At 41.6% G+C, this 16,417-nt stretch overlaps 1 protein-coding gene across 3 annotated transcripts; it reads right to left on the reverse strand.

Moving 5' to 3' along the window:
• Positions 1 to 291: 291 nt before the first annotated feature.
• Positions 292 to 16,274, reverse strand: LOC100298428 (uncharacterized). 3 transcript variants are annotated; one of them, XM_002692026.7, is made up of 5 exons: positions 16,048 to 16,274; positions 4,588 to 4,662; positions 3,976 to 4,114; positions 3,445 to 3,570; positions 292 to 403 (listed from the first exon to the last, which is right to left on the reverse strand). In XM_002692026.7, exons 1-5 carry the CDS (start codon positions 16,267 to 16,269, stop codon positions 381 to 383), a joined length of 585 nt encoding a protein of 194 aa, XP_002692072.5. In that variant the 5' UTR covers positions 16,270 to 16,274; the 3' UTR covers positions 292 to 380. The 3 variants fall into 3 exon arrangements, 1 of the variants encoding a protein (XP_002692072.5); XR_009493672.1 differs by having other exon boundaries at positions 292 to 3,570; positions 4,588 to 4,653; XR_009493673.1 differs by lacking the exon at positions 16,048 to 16,274 and adding an exon at positions 6,459 to 10,341 and having other exon boundaries at positions 292 to 3,570; positions 4,588 to 4,653.
• Between the last annotated feature and the right edge of the window lie 143 nt (positions 16,275 to 16,417).

Below are 16,417 nucleotides of genomic sequence, written 5' to 3' on the forward strand. Positions count from 1 at the left end.
TTTAGTCAAGACTATTCTGGCCAGGTTTGTTCAATGCTGAAAAATGAGGACAGGTTTAAGGTTTAAGCCAGTAGAAACTGTTGATATTCAAATATAATAGTATATTTTGAAAAGCAAAAATAATGTAGATCTAAATTTGTGGAATTAATATGCATATTTAGAGGAATTGTTGGACAGAAAATCTATATATAGACATTCTATCTCTACATACATCCTCAACTAGACAATAAAAATCACAAACCATCAATTTTCAATAACATTAAATAGCTAGGGATAAATTTAACAAAAATGTGCAAGTAGAAAACGAAACTTTATTTCCACAACTTTAACAGTCAAATATACAAATAAGAACAGCATAAATCGTTTCAGTTTATCTTCTTTCAAGTAAATGGTTGCCCTTCACCTATAATACAAACATTAGAAAAGTTCCTCAGCAGAACTTTGATGACAGGAGAGGTATACAAAGCTCACTACAGTTGTAGTTTTACAAAATGGACTAAAACAAGAACACTAAGGGCGACGCTTTGGCTTACGTTCAGTTAATCCTCTCGAGATTCTATAGACTTTTCAAGCATATTACCAGTATTGGTGATGTTTAGTTATTTAGTTACTGAGGTATGTTAAATAATACTTGTTTTTCTACCCTATTAGCCATTTCATCAATATTCTAAAAATATCTGAGTTCCAGATTATCCTCAGTTTTAATTCTGTAATATACTATTAGTGTCTTGTTCATATTTCTTATTATGTATACTTGGGCTCTTTCCATTTTCTTCACAGTTATGTAAACTAAGAGGAGTGGACTAGCAGTTTGGGGTTGACAGATACAAACTATTACATTCAGAATGGATAAACAACAAGGTCCTACTATACAGCACAGGGAACTATGTCCAATCTCCTGTGATAAATCACAACGGAAAAGAATATTTTAAAATGTGTGTGTGTGTGTGTGTCTATATATATATATATATATTAAAAAATATGGAAACTAGCACATTGTCTTTATTTATTAGTTGAGTTCATTTTCCTCTTCCTAACACTTCATACCTGTCTTTTATTAAGGATCTTTTCCTTTTTCCCTTAGGTTTATTCTGTTGCTCTTTTTCTTACCGTTTATGTTGGATGTAGGATTTTGTATTTATGTACCTTGTAATTTATGTATTTTTCTTTTTAAATACCATACATATTTAGGGCTAAGATTTTTCTATGAGAACATTTTAATCATGTTCTGTACTTACTTGAAAGTCGTCTGAAAGTTGTATTTTTGTCTAAATGTTCTAATGGAATGGAACAAAAATGTAAAGTGAAAATATTTAGAAGGCTGATACACAGTAAATTCTTCCCTAACTATGAAGTTCTTCCTTTAAATCAGAACCATGCAATTCATTTTCAGCAATTGGGAAAACACGTATGTGAAAGATACTAAGTTGATTACGCAGGAAGAACTAGAGTTACAATCTTTGACCTTCAGAACTTTTTAAATTCATGTATCAAAGGAAAAATAACTATGGTTAGAGACGATTATATCATGAGGCGCAGATTTTTATTAGTTCTTTAAGAGTGAGAGTGGGATGTAGAACAAAAACTATCATAGTATTGTAAAGTAATGATCCTTCAATTAAAATAGGCAACACCCCCACCCCCCAAAAATACCAAACGTGGGGGCAGGTAGTGTGCTTAGCATATGTATCTTACTCACACCTGGCTTGAATATCACTGACAAAATACACTCTATCAACTTGATCAGCCACAGAAACAGGAAACTAGACTATCTTTTGCCATTTTATTATTCAGTCATTGCATGCTTACTGGGGAAAGGATTTAAAATCCAACTGTTTTTTTAAGAGCTAGAGAATTCAGAATTTGAGAGAATTTAACAAACATCAAGAAGAATGTTGGCTCATTTTCTTAAAAAAATTTATTTATTTATTTTAATTGGAGGCCAATTACTTTACAATATTGTGGTCGTTTTTGCCATACATTGACATGAATCAGCCACAGGTGAACATGTGTCCCCCATCAGAAAATGAAATCTCAATTCCCCTGTTAAAATTTGACTGAAGATGATATTTTATTATAAATAAGTCATAAAAAAACAGAGTATTCTTGTATGCATTCCATCGAAGAGAATCAGAGAATGCAAGAAATAGCATTGAAAACTTAGCATTTTAGTGTATCTGTTCTGAATTCACAACTTATATGAGTAAACTTGAGTTTAGAAGTTAAGGGATTTCACAGAATCACACACGTTATGCTAAAGCTGGTACTAGAACCTACTTGAATGCCTGAGCATATTTCATATAAACTAATATTTATTATAAATGCATGCCATATTTGCTACAAGCAGAAATTATAAAAGAACCTGAAAATTATTAGCTGTTGCTTAAAGTACTAATACAAGAGAAGAAAACGGTTCCCTATTTTCAATTCGATATGGCTTTGATCCTCTCTGTTTCTTTATTTGAAAGTCTGTAAGTCAGGCACTCAGGCATGTGGGGTCTGAACTATCTTTCAAAGAATATGTGAACTCTGTTATTAAAATAATAGTAATGTTCCTTCTATATTATTAAAGATACAATATTCTGAAAAAACAGAAACCACATAAATGCTGGAGAGGGTGTGGAGAAAAGGGAACCCTCTTACACTGTTGGTGGGAATGCAAACTAGTACAGCCACTATGGAGAACAGTGTGGAGATTCCTTAAAAAACTGGAAATAGAACTGCCTTATGATCCAGCAATCCCACTGCTGGGCATACACACTGAGGAAACCAGAAGGGAAAGAGACACGTGTACCCCAATGTTCATCGCAGCACTGTTTATAGTAGCCAGGACATGGAAGCAACCTAGATGCCCATCAGCAGATGAATGGATAAGAAAGCTATGGTACATATACACAATAGAGTATTACTCAGCCATTAAAAAGAATACATTTGAATCAGTTCTAATGAGGTGGATGAAACTGGAGCCTATTATACAGAGTGAAGTAAGCCAGAAGGAAAAACATAAATACAGTATACTAACGCATATATATGGAATTTAGAAAGATGGTAACAATAACCCTGTACGAGACAGCAAAAGAAACACTGATGTATAGCACAGTCTTATGGACTCTGTGGGAGAGGGAGAGGGTGGGAAGATTTGGGAGAATGACATTGAAACATGTAAAATATCATGTAAGAAACGAGTTGCCAGTCCAGGTTCGATGCACGATACTGGATGCTTGGGGCTAGTGCACTGGGACGACCCAGAGGGATGGTATGGGGAGGGAGGAGGGAGGAGGGTTCAGGATGGGGAACACATGTATACCTGTGGCGGATTCATTTTGATATTTGGCAAAACTAATACATTATGTAAAGTTTAAAAATAAAATAAAATTAAAAAAATAAAAGAATTAAAAAAAAAAAAAGAAACCACATAAATTACTTTCTGAATGGATGACATACCTGCTTCTGGCATTTCAACAGGCTCTGTATTTGATGCAACCTCCTCCCTGACATTGGGACCATCTCCACCTTTACCCCCAGTCTTTGCCTCAGCCAATTCCTGGAGATCAGTTTCCAGATCAGACTCTTTAAAAAAAAAAGTATCAATTCAGCTGTAAAGCATACAATATAAACAAGGGAATGATGATATTGATTCCCTCAGTATTATGAATTAAAAGTCTTAGGCCAGTATGGTAAAAATGTGATGAATGAGACCCTCAGGAGCATTATTCCAGGAATGTTTTGCTGGAGAAAAAGGAAAGCAGAATTTTCCGAATGCTATCACCATTTTCCTTTCCCAGGGTTGTCCTCAGACAACTTAGGTGCCCCCTTCTCTTTGTCTTGAAAACAAGGGAAAATTTGAGCGACCACACTAACCTGAAAACTGTACTCTGCTCAGTTTTTTAGGAACTGTCTGAAGTCCTTTTCTAATGTTTCCTTTCCTCCTCTTACTGGTTATGTCTTAAGACATGATGAACACATACACTTTACCTCCAGAGGCATCCTTCTCCTCCTCTTCATTATGATTCACTAGATCCTCTCCATTTACTTCCTCCTTCCCAGGTGTGATATCCTGAATCTCAGCTGGCGGTTCCTCTTGTTGAGGTTGCTCAACACTGGGCTGCTGGTCCTAGTAGAGAGTGCATGCAAATAAAAACTTTTTGTTGTTAATACATCTAATAGCATAAATATACATAATACATAGATATATCTGAGCATAAGTAAACCTAACAACATTTTCCCAACACAAATCTATGTACTTACTTTTAATAAAGTTACTCTTCCCACAGAGAAGAGTTAGCTCCCATAAGAGTTACCCAGAAAGACTTTGGAAGTTATTTAAATCTATATTGGGATGGAAGTATGCAGTCTGTTGTTAATAAGCTGGAGGAGGGAGTCACTGGGCACATTTCCAGGGAATTCAACAGTATACTCATAAGCAATGCCAGACTGTAATATATCTGGATCAATGTTCCTTCCTAAGACAAACTGTCACCCTTTATCAGCATGGAAGACCTTTATCACTGCATCTGTACTACTTAACATGATTTTCTCAAAAATAAACTTTTGCTAATAGAAAACATCAAATGGTAAGGTACTCACAACCACAGGTTCATCCAGCTTGGGGAATCTTGATCTATAGGTCCCAATGTTGACGCCACTTGCCCACTGATATTTCTCCCGGAAAGTAGAATATTGTGATTTAGAAAATGTATTTAAGAGCACAGCTATATTTCCTCACTTTTATGACCATATGTTGACTTATTTTTTTTAATGTGAAAATACTTTCAAAAGAAAATTCTGGTTAAGTTAGAGTGTACATGCATTCCAATTACACCAAATACAGTTGCTTGCAAAGCCATTTTTGTCTTTGCTATGCTGGCAGAGAAATCACCTTAAGGTACACAGGAAGGCTGACTTTTTGTGAGGAAGTTTGATTTCACAACAGAATTCTCCATCATGAAGATATTTAGTGAAATACTGCTAGGAATTTAAAAATTCAGGACTACTGCTCATGTCACATTCCTATTCACCAGACCTATTTCCCCCAACTCCCTTGGAATTCAGTTGGAACACGAAGAAAGGCTCAGTCTTTACAGCCTGACTATGGGATTTTCTCAGTGTCTGTGGCTGAGGTGAGTCTGCATGCAGAGAAACCGGTCCACTTCTCTCTTGGCACCTTACCACAAAACTCGTGATACATATGTATTATATGATTGTATGTTATGTATTATATGATTTCATGTCAGTGGGTTTCTGGAAAAGCACAACTATAGGCAGAGAAATATGTCTGTGGTTGCCAGGGTATAGGAGTGGAGGAAGGAGTCTGAAAGGAAATAGCCCAAGGGAGCATTTTCAAACCAATGGGACGTTTTCTACATTTTTATTGTGGTAGCATTTACACAATGGTATGCATATGTCAAAACTGGACAAATGGTAATGCTTTAAAGCATTGACTTCTACGGTATATAAATTATATCTCAATACTTCTCACTTTTCTAAAAAAGGAAAAGGATCTTTTAAGTATGTAAATACTGGTTATTGTATCCATCTAGAACTTGAGCTCATAAACATAAAAATCTTATTTGAAATTCTTCCCAGACCCGGCCAACTTCCAGGATTCCCCATGACACCTTTGTACCCTTATGACAGGACACAGAAACTTGGTCTTAACCACGTTTACAATTCCGTCTCCTTCACCTCAAGTCAACATTCTTGCTGAGTTCTGTCCATTTTACTTCGAAAATGTCTAATGCATCGACTTTTTCCCATGTCCACCACATCTGCTCTAGTCCAAAGCCCCCCTCCATTTAATTGTCAACCCCCTTCTAACGGGTCTCTCACATCCACTCAGGGTGCCTGTCTCCCACTCACCGCCCTCTCCCTCCCTCTCTTACAGTTGCAGAACTGTTTATGACTTTCTAGATAAAGCCTACTGTCCTACACAAGAACTTGAAGGTATGGTCTAGCCCTTGCCCAGCTTGCTAACATCATGGAAAGTAGAGAATCCTCTTCTTGTCTCTCTCATTTGGCTTCATTCATACCCTCCAATTTCTCAAGCTTAGATTGTCCCATATTTCTGAAGCCTCCATTTAGTAGACTCCTTCAAGCTAGGCTTCAACAGTATATGGAACAAGAACTTCCAGATATACAAGCTGGTTTTGAAGACGGAGAGAAACAAGAGATCAAATTGCAACCTTCATTAGATCATGGGGAAAGCAAGGGAATTCCAGAAACACATCTACTTCTGCTTCATTGACTAGACTACCTCAAGGCCTCTGACTGTGTGGATCACAACAAACTGTGGAAAATTCTTAGAGATGGGAGTACCAGACTAGCTGACCTGTCTCCTGAGAAACCTGTATGAGGGTTAAGAAGTAACAGTTAGAATAAAACATGGAAAAAGGACTGGTTCAAAATTGGGAAAGGAGTAAGACAAGGTTGTATAGTGTCACTTTGCTTATTCAACTTACACGCAGAGCACATCATGGGAAATGCTGGGCTGGATGACTCACAAGCTGGAATCAAGGTTGCTGTCAGAAATATCAACAAGCTCAGATATGCAGATCATACCACTCTAATGGCAGAAACTGAAGAGGAACTAAAGAACCTCTTGATACGGGTGAAAGAGGAGAATGAAAAGGCTGGCTTAAAACTCAACATTCAAAAATATAAGATTATGGCATCTACTCCTGTCATTTCACAGAAAACAGAAGGGGGGAAGTGGATGCACGGACACATTTAATTTTGGAGGCTCCAAAATCACTGTGGATGGTGATTGCTGCCATGTATTAAGACACTCGATTCTTGGAAGAACAGCTATGACAAAGCTAGTATGCATGCATGCTCATTGCTTCAGTCATGTCTGACTCTTTATGACTCCATGGACCGTAGCCTGCCAGGTGCCGCTGTCCATGGGACTCTCCAGGCGAGAATACTTTAATGGATTGCCATGCCCTCCTCCCATGGGGCATGGCAGGGCATCTTTCCAACCCAGGGGTGAAACCCATGTCTCCTGCATCCCGTGCATTGCAGGGACGGTTTTTGATTTTGTTTTTGCCAATTTATGCATGTTTTAATTGAAGGATAATTGCTGTACAGAATTTTGTTGTTTTCTGTCAAACATCAACAAGAATCAGCCATAGATACACCCATGCAGGGGGATTCTTTACCACTGAGCCACCAGGGAAGCCTATGTCAAACCTAGACAGCATAGTATAAAGCAGAGACATCACTTTACCGACAAAGGTTCGTATAGTCAAAACTATGGCTTTTTCAGTAGTCATGTACAGACGTGTGAGTTCGATCATTAAGAAGGCTGAGTGACAAAGAATTGACGCTTTGGGTTTGTGGTGCTGGAGAAGACACTTGAGAATCCCTCAGACAGCAAGGATATCAAAACAGCCAATCCTAAAGGACACCAACTGTGATCATTCAGTGGAAGGACCGATGCTGAAGCTGAAGCTCCAATACTTTAGCCACCTGATGGGAACAGACGACTCACAGGAAAAGACCCTGATGCTGGTGATCAGGGTAGGAAGCATAAAGCAAGTTATGCCCTGGTGACTGCTGAACAGGTTTTAGAAGCAAAATCTCTCCCCCAGGGAACCAGTGCTATTAGCGGAACTTATAGCTCTGACCCAAGTTCTAGAGCTAACCGAAGGGCAGCGAGCAAATATCTTCACTGATTCTAAGTACGCTTATTTGACTTTACACACTCATGCTGCAATATGGAAAGAAAAACAGTTTAAAAGGGCAACAGGAGAACTTATTGAGCATTTCAGAGAGATCCAGAGACTTTTAAAGACTATATATTGTCCTAAAGGAGTAGCTGTTAGGCATTGCAAAGGGCACAGCAGGGATGGGAGTAAAGTAGCTGAAGGTAATCAGCTGGCTGATGTCAAGCCAGAAAAAGTGGCACTTTGGGAAACCCCTTCACTGCAGATGCCTTTGATCTGGACAGGTCCTGTGGAACAGGAAAAACCGCAATATACTGAGGAAGAATTAGAAAGATATGAGAAAAGAGGAGCAAAGATTACTGATAAAGGATGGCTACAGTCCAAGGATGGATGATTAATAATTCCTGAAAAGACTCAATGGAAAATTCTTAAGGGTTTACACCAGAGTTTTCATTTAGGTGTAGAGAGTACTTACCAGATAGCTTCTCATTTGTTTGAAGGTAAAAATGTAGTGAAAACTTTAAAGGACATTATCAAAAGATGTGAGGTTTGTCAGAAAAATAACCCAAAGACTGAAAAGCTAGCAAAATCTGGATTACAAAGAAGTGGAAAATATCCTGGAGAAGACTGGTAAACTGATTTTACTCACATGCCACAAGCTAATGGATATTCTTGCTCACAAGTTTGGGTGGATATTTTCCTGGATGGATTGAGCCTTTTCCCTGTTGCAGTGAACACGCTAAGGAGGTTATAAGAATTTTAATCCATGAAATTATCCCCAGATTTGGGCTGCCACGAAGGCTTCACAGTGACAATGGCACCACCTTTGAAGCTGCTCTAACTCAGGGGGTGTCTAAAGCTCTAGGAATAGAATCTCACTTACACTGTTCCTGGAGACCCCAATCCTCAGGAAAGGTTGAAACAGCTAACGACATTATCAAAAGACATCTGTGCACATTAACTCAAGAGACACAGGACAATTGGATTAAAATTCTACCTATAGCTTTAGTGAGGGCTGGGACTGCCCCCCAAAAGGAGGGGCTGTCCCCCTTTGAATGTATTTATGGGAGGCCTTTCTTATGCACAGACATTGTTATAGACCCTGAAGCCTTAGAATTAACTAATTATGTAACTCAGCTCTCAGATTTTCAACAGACATTAATGGAATTCCAGCAGGTGACTCCTGACCTAGCCTCTGCATCAAACAAGCCCTCATTTGAGCCAGGAACAGAGGTCCTGATAAAAACACTGGGATCTGGGGGCCAATCCCTCGAACCCCTCTGGGAAGGCCCTTACCAGGTTATTCTTTCTTCTCCCACAGCTGTCAAAGTGCCAGGAAGAGATTCATGGGTGCATCACACTCGAGTTTAAGAGGTGGCATCCTGACCAGAACTAAGTCACGTCATTTTATGTCTTTCGTTTTTATGCTCTGACTTTGTACTTTTCAGATAGCCCTGATAATCTATGTGAGCCTACTTCTGCTGACTCCAAATATCCTGAGTTTGCCGTTTGATCCTCAAGACAATGCCTTCCTGTCCTGGGCTCACTCCTATGCTGCATTCCACAATCGGTCTAACTGCTGGGTCTGCAGAGTGCTCCCCTCATCATCAGTGGAAGGCTTCCCATGGTGGACATCTCCACTTCAAGGAAAAGACTTTCTCCAAGTCTGCGAATACCTTCGACAACAATCGTATGTGATGCCTCTTCTTAATCTGATGACATCTAACAACCCTAAGATGGACCGGTGCAACACTTTGTACTTTAATTATGGACATAACGTGGCTTTTAATTTTGATTATACATTGTCTTGGTTTAATGACTATTTCGCTACACAGAAGGTAAATGGGTCTAGATCTAGTGGCTTTTTACCTGATGTTTATCAAATATGGGATGATTGAGGTTATATGGCTAACTCCTGAAAAAGGACGTCTAATGTCTACTGCCCCTATATGCTGGGAACAAATAGAGCCATCCCCAGAAGTTAGCCAACAACTTAATTATAATGATTGGAAACAATTGGGACTTTTGCCTGAGGAAATATGCAAGGTAATCATTCCCGTATTTTCCAACCCCAGTTCAGGTCCTTTGCCTCAGGAAATATGCAAGGTAATCATTCCCGTATTTTCCAACCCCAGTTCAGGTCCTCCCTTTGCCTGGCCAGGCACTGATTGGGACTGGATATCTCAGTCACGCTGGCTTGCTCCAAATGGGACCTACTGGATATGTGGCTCTTACCTATGGGTAAGGCTTCCCCCTGGCTGGATAGGGAGATGCACCCTAGGTTTAGCTTTTACTCATGGCTTCATATTTTCAGAGCTTCCAGAAAAGCCTGCTAATTTACCACACTTTAAAACTCAGTGGGCAAGGTCTGCATTTCACTGGTATGATTATTTGGCTGCAGTGTTTGTTCCCTCTCTGGGAACTACAGATGTTCTGCTATGAGCGGATGCTTTTGACTAATTTTACTCAACAGGTATTACAAGATTCTCAAAAAGCTATTTCAGCTCTTCAGTTCAGTTCAGTTGCTCAGTCGTGTCCGACTCTTTGCGACCCCATGAATCGCAGCCCGCCAGGCCTCCCTGTCGATCACCATCTCCTGCAGTTCACTCAAACTCATGTCCATCGAGTCGGTGATGCCCTCCAGCCATCTCATCCTCTGTCGTCCCCTTTTCCTCCTGCCCACAATCCCTCCCAGCATCAGAGTCTTTTCCAATGAGTCAACTCTTCGCATGAGGTGGCCAAAGTACTGGACTTTCAGCTTTAGAATCATTCCTTCCAAAGAACACCCAGGACTGATCTCCTTTAGAAAAGACTGGTTGGTAACATCAAAAAAAGATGTCCTTTTCATTATGGGGACTGGAATGCAAAAGTAGGAATTCAGGAAACACCTGGAGTAACAGGCAAATTTGGCCTTGGAATATGGAATGAAGCAGAGCAAAGGCTAATAGAGTTTTGCCTAGAGAATGCACTGGTCATAGCAAACACCCTCTTCCAACAACACATAAGAAGAGTCTACACATGGACATCACCAGATGGTCAACACCGAAATCAGATTGATTATATTCTTTGCAGCCAAAGATGGAGAAGCTCTATACAGTCAGCAAAAACAAGACCAGGAGCTGACTGTGGCTCAGATCATGAACTGCTTATTGCCAAATTCAGACTTAAATTGAAGAAAGTAGGGAAAACCACTAGACCATTCAGGGAAACAAATCCCTTATGCTTATACAGTGAAAGTGAGAAATAGATTTAAAGGACTAGATCTGATAGACAGAGTGCATGATGAACTATGGACGGTGTTTGTGACATTGTACAGGAGACAGGGATCAAGACCATCCCCATGGAAAAGAAATGCAAAAACTCAAAGTGGCTGTCTGGGGAGGCCTTACAAATAGCTGTGAAAAGAAGAGAAGTGAAAAACAAAGGAGAAAAGGAAAGATATAAGCATCTAAATGCAGAGTTCCAAAGAATAGCAAGGAGTGATAAGAAAGCCTTCCTGAGTGATCAATGCAAAGAAATAGAGAAAAACAACAGAATGGGAAATACTAGAGATCTCTTCAAGAATATTAGAGATACCAAGAGAACATTTCACACAAAGATGAGCTCGATAAAGGACAGAAATGGTATGGACCTAACAGAAGCAGAAGATATTAAGAAGAGGTGGCAAGAATACACAGAAGAACTGTACAAAAAAGATCTTCACGACCCAGATAATCACGATGCTGTGATCACTCACCTAGAGCCAGACATCCTGGAATGTGAAGTTAAGTGGGCCTTAGAAAGCATCACTATGAACAAAGCTAGTGGAGGTGATGGAATTCCAGTTGAGCTATTTCAAATCCTGAAAGATGATTCTGTGAAAGTGCTGCACTCAGTATGCCAGCAAATTTGGAAGACTCAGCAGTGCCCACAGGACTGGAAAAAGTCAGTTTTCATTCCAATCCCAAAGAAACTCGATGCCAAAGATGCTCAGACTACCACACAATTGCATTCATCTCACACACTAGTAAAGTAATGCTCAAAATTCTCCACGCCAGGCTTCAGCAATACATGAACCATGAGCGTTCAGATGTTCAAGCTGGTTTTAGAAAAGGCAGAGGAACCAGAGATCAAATGGGCAACATCTGCTGGATCATGGAAAAAGGAAGAGAGTTCCAGAAAACATTCTACTTCTGCTTTATTGACTATGCCAAAGCCTTTGACTATGTGGGTCACAATAAATTCTGGAAAGTTCTGAAAGAGATGGGAATACCAGACCACCTGACCTGCCTTTTGAGAAATCTGTATGCAGGTCAGGAAGCAACAGATAGAACTGGACATGGAACAACAGACTGGTTCCAAATAGGAAAAGGAGTACATCAAGGCTGTATATTGTCACCCTGCTTATTTAACTTATATACAGAGTACATCATGAGAAACGCTGGGCTGGAAGAAGCACAAGCTGGAATCAAGATTGCCTGGAGAAATATCAATAACCTCAGATATGCAGATGACACCACCCTTATGGCAGAAAGTGAAGAGGAACTAAAAAGCCTCTTGAAGAAAGTGAAAGAGGAGAGTGAAAAAATTGCCTTAAAGCTTAACATTCAGAAAACGAAGATCATGGCATCTGGTCCCATCACTTCATGGCAGATAGATGGGGAAACAGTGACAGACTTTATTTTTTGGGGCTCCAAAATCACTGCAGATGGTGATTGCAGCCGTGAAATTAAAAGACGCTTACTCCTTGGAAGGAAAGTTATGACCAACCTAGATTGCATATTCAAAAGCAGAGACATTGCTTTGCTAACAAAGGTCCGTCTAGTCAAGGCTATGGTTTTTCCAGTAGTCATGTATGGATGTGAGAGTTGGACTGTGAAGAAAGCTGATCGCCGAAGAATTGATGCTTTTTAAGTGTGGTGTTGGTGAAGACTCCTGAGAGTCCCTTGGACTGGAAGGAGATCCAAGCAGTCCATTCTAAAGGAGATCAGTCCTGGGTGTTCTTTGGAAGGAATGATGCTGAAGCTCAAACTCCAGTACTTTGGCCACCTCATGCGAAGAGTTGACTCATTGGAAAAGACCCTGATGTTGGGAGGGATTGAGGGCAGGAGGAGAAGGAGAAGACAGAGGATGAGATGTCTGGATGGCATCACTGACTCGACGGACGTGAGTCTGAGTGACCTGTGGGAGTTGATGATGGACAGGGCTGCCTGGTGTGCTGTGATTCATGGGGTCGCAAAGAGTCAGACACGACTGAGCGACTGAACTGAACTGAACTGAGTGTTTCCATGTGGTTAAAGGGGGAATGAGGCGCAGAGGCACTACGTAACTTGTTCAGTGTCTCCAGCATTAAGGGAGCCAGAGGTCTGATGCACTGTGGAAAACTCTGTGTGTTCTGTATTTATCAGTCAAGAGTAAGATCCAATGGCTATGGCAAAATATGTAGAATAACAGCTAGCACATAACACAAATTATCTTACATCACAGAAATGCACGCTAAATAGAAATCTGATTTCTTCAGAAATCTTTCAAATGGAGGCTTGACAAGACTGGCATCAGGATGTTTTGTAGACACGATGGTCTCAGAGCCTCCTCAGAACATCAGACAGCATGTCAGTGAGTCTCCTAGACTGGTGGTCCTGGGTTTGTGCATCAGAGAAAGCAGGAAACCCCTGTCACATGCTCTCAATGGAGACAGAGCCTGGAAGCAGGCAAAATTAGACCATGCCTCTGCTCTGGTAGTGCCTAGACAAGTTGTCCATGTCAATCAGAACTGAGGAATTCTTTTAAAAAGTGCAGATTTCATGATCTACACTCAGTGAATCTCACTCAGTGGGGCTACAACAGTGCCCCAGAATCTGTGAGATTTCACTACACTTGGGAAACTCTCAGGGACTTTATTAAACCTCTTTGGTAGTGAGACTGTCAGCAAAATAAGGGAAATAATGATCAGAACAGATATTAGAAAAAATATGTAGATAAGCAACAAAACCCAAAGCTGGCTCTTTCAAAAGGTCAATATGAATTCATAAGTTTCCACCCACAAGAATAAAAAAAAAAAAAAAAAGATAACTAAAGACAAAACTTACCAATATAAGGAAAGAAATAGGTTACAGATGCGGATGACCACAAACTGTGGGAGAAACTGAAAAAGCAGCACCAGGCCCCTTTCGATGAGAGCTACGTGCCAAACCCAGCCCATTACAAGATTCCTTGACATTCAGGAGCACGCCGAGTAGATTTCCATGCCAGGACTGTTGCATTTATTGTTCCTTCTGCCTGGAATGCTCTTCTCTTAGGTAACCCCACAGCCTGCTCCCTTACTTCCTCCAGATCTCTGCTTACTTGCCATCTTTCAGGGAGTCTTTCCCTCATTATCTGGAATAAAATAATAACATCATATCTACATACACCTTTTCCCCTGATCTAGCAATATGTTTCTTCATAGCGCCTGCCACCCTTGATTATTTACTGACCAACAAGTCTATGAAATGAGAGACTTGGTTGAAATGGCAACCCACTCCAGTGTTCTTGCCTGGAGAATCCCAGGGACTGGCAGGGGCCTGGTGGGCTGCCGTATATGGGGTCGCACAGAGTTGGACACGACTGAAGCGACTTAGCAGCAGCAACAGTACTGTCCCAAACTCCTTCAATAGTCCTCAGGTCTATGGCAGGTGCTCAGATAACATTTGCTGAAGGACAGTCTGGAGCCAGGCCCTTTACACACATTGCTAACATGCACAGGTACCCTCCAAGATGGGCACTGGCCCCATTGTGTTTATTATGATACAAACTGAGATTTCAGGAGACAAGTGATACACTCAACAACACAGTCAGCATGTCAGGTTCCAGGCTTCAGAATCTTATCTGCCAGCTTCCAAATCCTCAGTTCCCGGACAGAGACTTCACAGCCAAGAACATAAGAGGTTTTATATCTAACACAAAGACTCCAAACAGCTCAGATAGATACCCAGAGACACCAAAAAGAGCTCACTGAATCTCTGCACAGAGTGTACAACTCGTCTCAGACCCTCAAACACAACTGAGACCATAACCATACACACTGTGACAAAGACCCTCTAAACAGACCAAAGTCTTCCAGACAGAAACAAACGAGAACTGCACAGATACTTCACATCATGGAGACTGATTCCCAAACCACGGGGACACTTACCGACCTAACACAAAACCCCCTAAACAGAAAGACAGACGTTTTAATAATAAATCAAGACCACAATATAATCCCAAGATTAATTTCCCAGACAAATGAAAAACTTGCAAACTGTACATAGATTCCCAAGCAGCTGATGGTTTACACATTTACACTGACCCATCCTTAAAGCAGCACAGAGGCATCACAACTTGGAACGCAGAATCAAAAGCTCAGTGATCTCACATTCTGGGGTGCAGATGCCTACACAGAGATCTCTCACCCAGGAACTGAAAGGCCAGCAAGCTCCAAAGATGCACATCCCGGTAATACAGGCACACATCCTAGAGGCTTGTACTATGGCTCACAAAATCCGCTCAGATCAAATATCCCATCACTCACAAACCCTGCCAAAAGGCTCAAGGGGATCAAATGTACCCAAACAACACCTGTGTTGTCACACCGAAGCAATACACAATCCCAACTGCCAGATACAGGTTATTCTCCAGGGAAGAGACACAAAACTCAGAGACCTCTCCCTGGACATGAAATTGGCATGCAATTTTTGTGTGAATGACGGAGAAGGGCCTGGCGACGCCACTCCGTACTCTTGCCTGGAATCCCGGTGGACGGAGAGCCGGGTAAGGCTGCAGTCCATGGGGTCCGCTAAAGAGTCGGACACGACTGAGCGACTTCACATTCAATTTTCCACTTTCATGGATTGGAGAAGAGAAATTGGCAATCTCACTCCAGTGTTCTTGGCCTGGAGAATCCCAGGGAGGGGAGCCTGGTGGGCTGCCGTCTATGGGGTCCCACAGAGTCCGACAGGACTGACGCGACTTAGCAGCAGCAGCTGTTGTGAATGACCGTCGCACTGCCAACAGGAATCCAGAACTGAGCGGAGCTAAACCAGAATGTGAAATGCCTTCACCATGCACAGGCCAGCGACTGCCCCAAACCTCGCCACTAACCAGGCCACCTATTAGACCCCCTTTTGGAAAAAGCAAATAAGACTCGGAGGAAAATTGTTTGCCTCTGAAAAGTCGCGCACGCCAACCGCAGGCTCACGCGTAAAAGGCGCCTCTCGCCCTCAGTTCCTGTTGCTGCGACACATTGCCTGCATCACGTGGGGCCATCACTGCCCAGAACGCTTCCCTGACTCCACACCCAGACAGCCAGTCTCTCGCTCCGTAGTGGTCCCACCAACAAAGGGGTGGACTTGAAAAAGAGACGGAGAAAGTTTCCGCTTAATACCTGTGTCCACTCGGATTCAAAAGCAGTGGGAAGACCAAGAGGAGCGAGTGGGGATGGACCTAGTGGCGCCATGAGTGCCGCTGCTGGGAACTGCGGTCCATGCCCGACGCGGTGTAAGGGGACCCTCTCTGTTGTCACACGCCCTCTCCCAATGGTACCTTCCAGAGTGGGTGGTCTTTCCGCTACCCCTCGGTGGTACATCCCAGGACAGAACTGTTTCATCTCGCGCGCCCCTTGCTGGTGGGATTGGGGAACAGCAGATATAGATGCCCGTGGACCATTCCAGGAGGATCCACAAAGGGCGGAAGGGCAAGGTTAGGGGGAAAACCCCACAGATTTCTGCAATTTGGGACTCAGAAAAAAAGTCTTC

Source organism: Bos taurus, unplaced genomic scaffold (genome assembly GCF_002263795.3).
Source record: "Bos taurus isolate L1 Dominette 01449 registration number 42190680 breed Hereford unplaced genomic scaffold, ARS-UCD2.0 Leftover_ScbfJmS_111, whole genome shotgun sequence".
NCBI lineage: Eukaryota > Metazoa > Chordata > Mammalia > Artiodactyla > Bovidae > Bos > Bos taurus.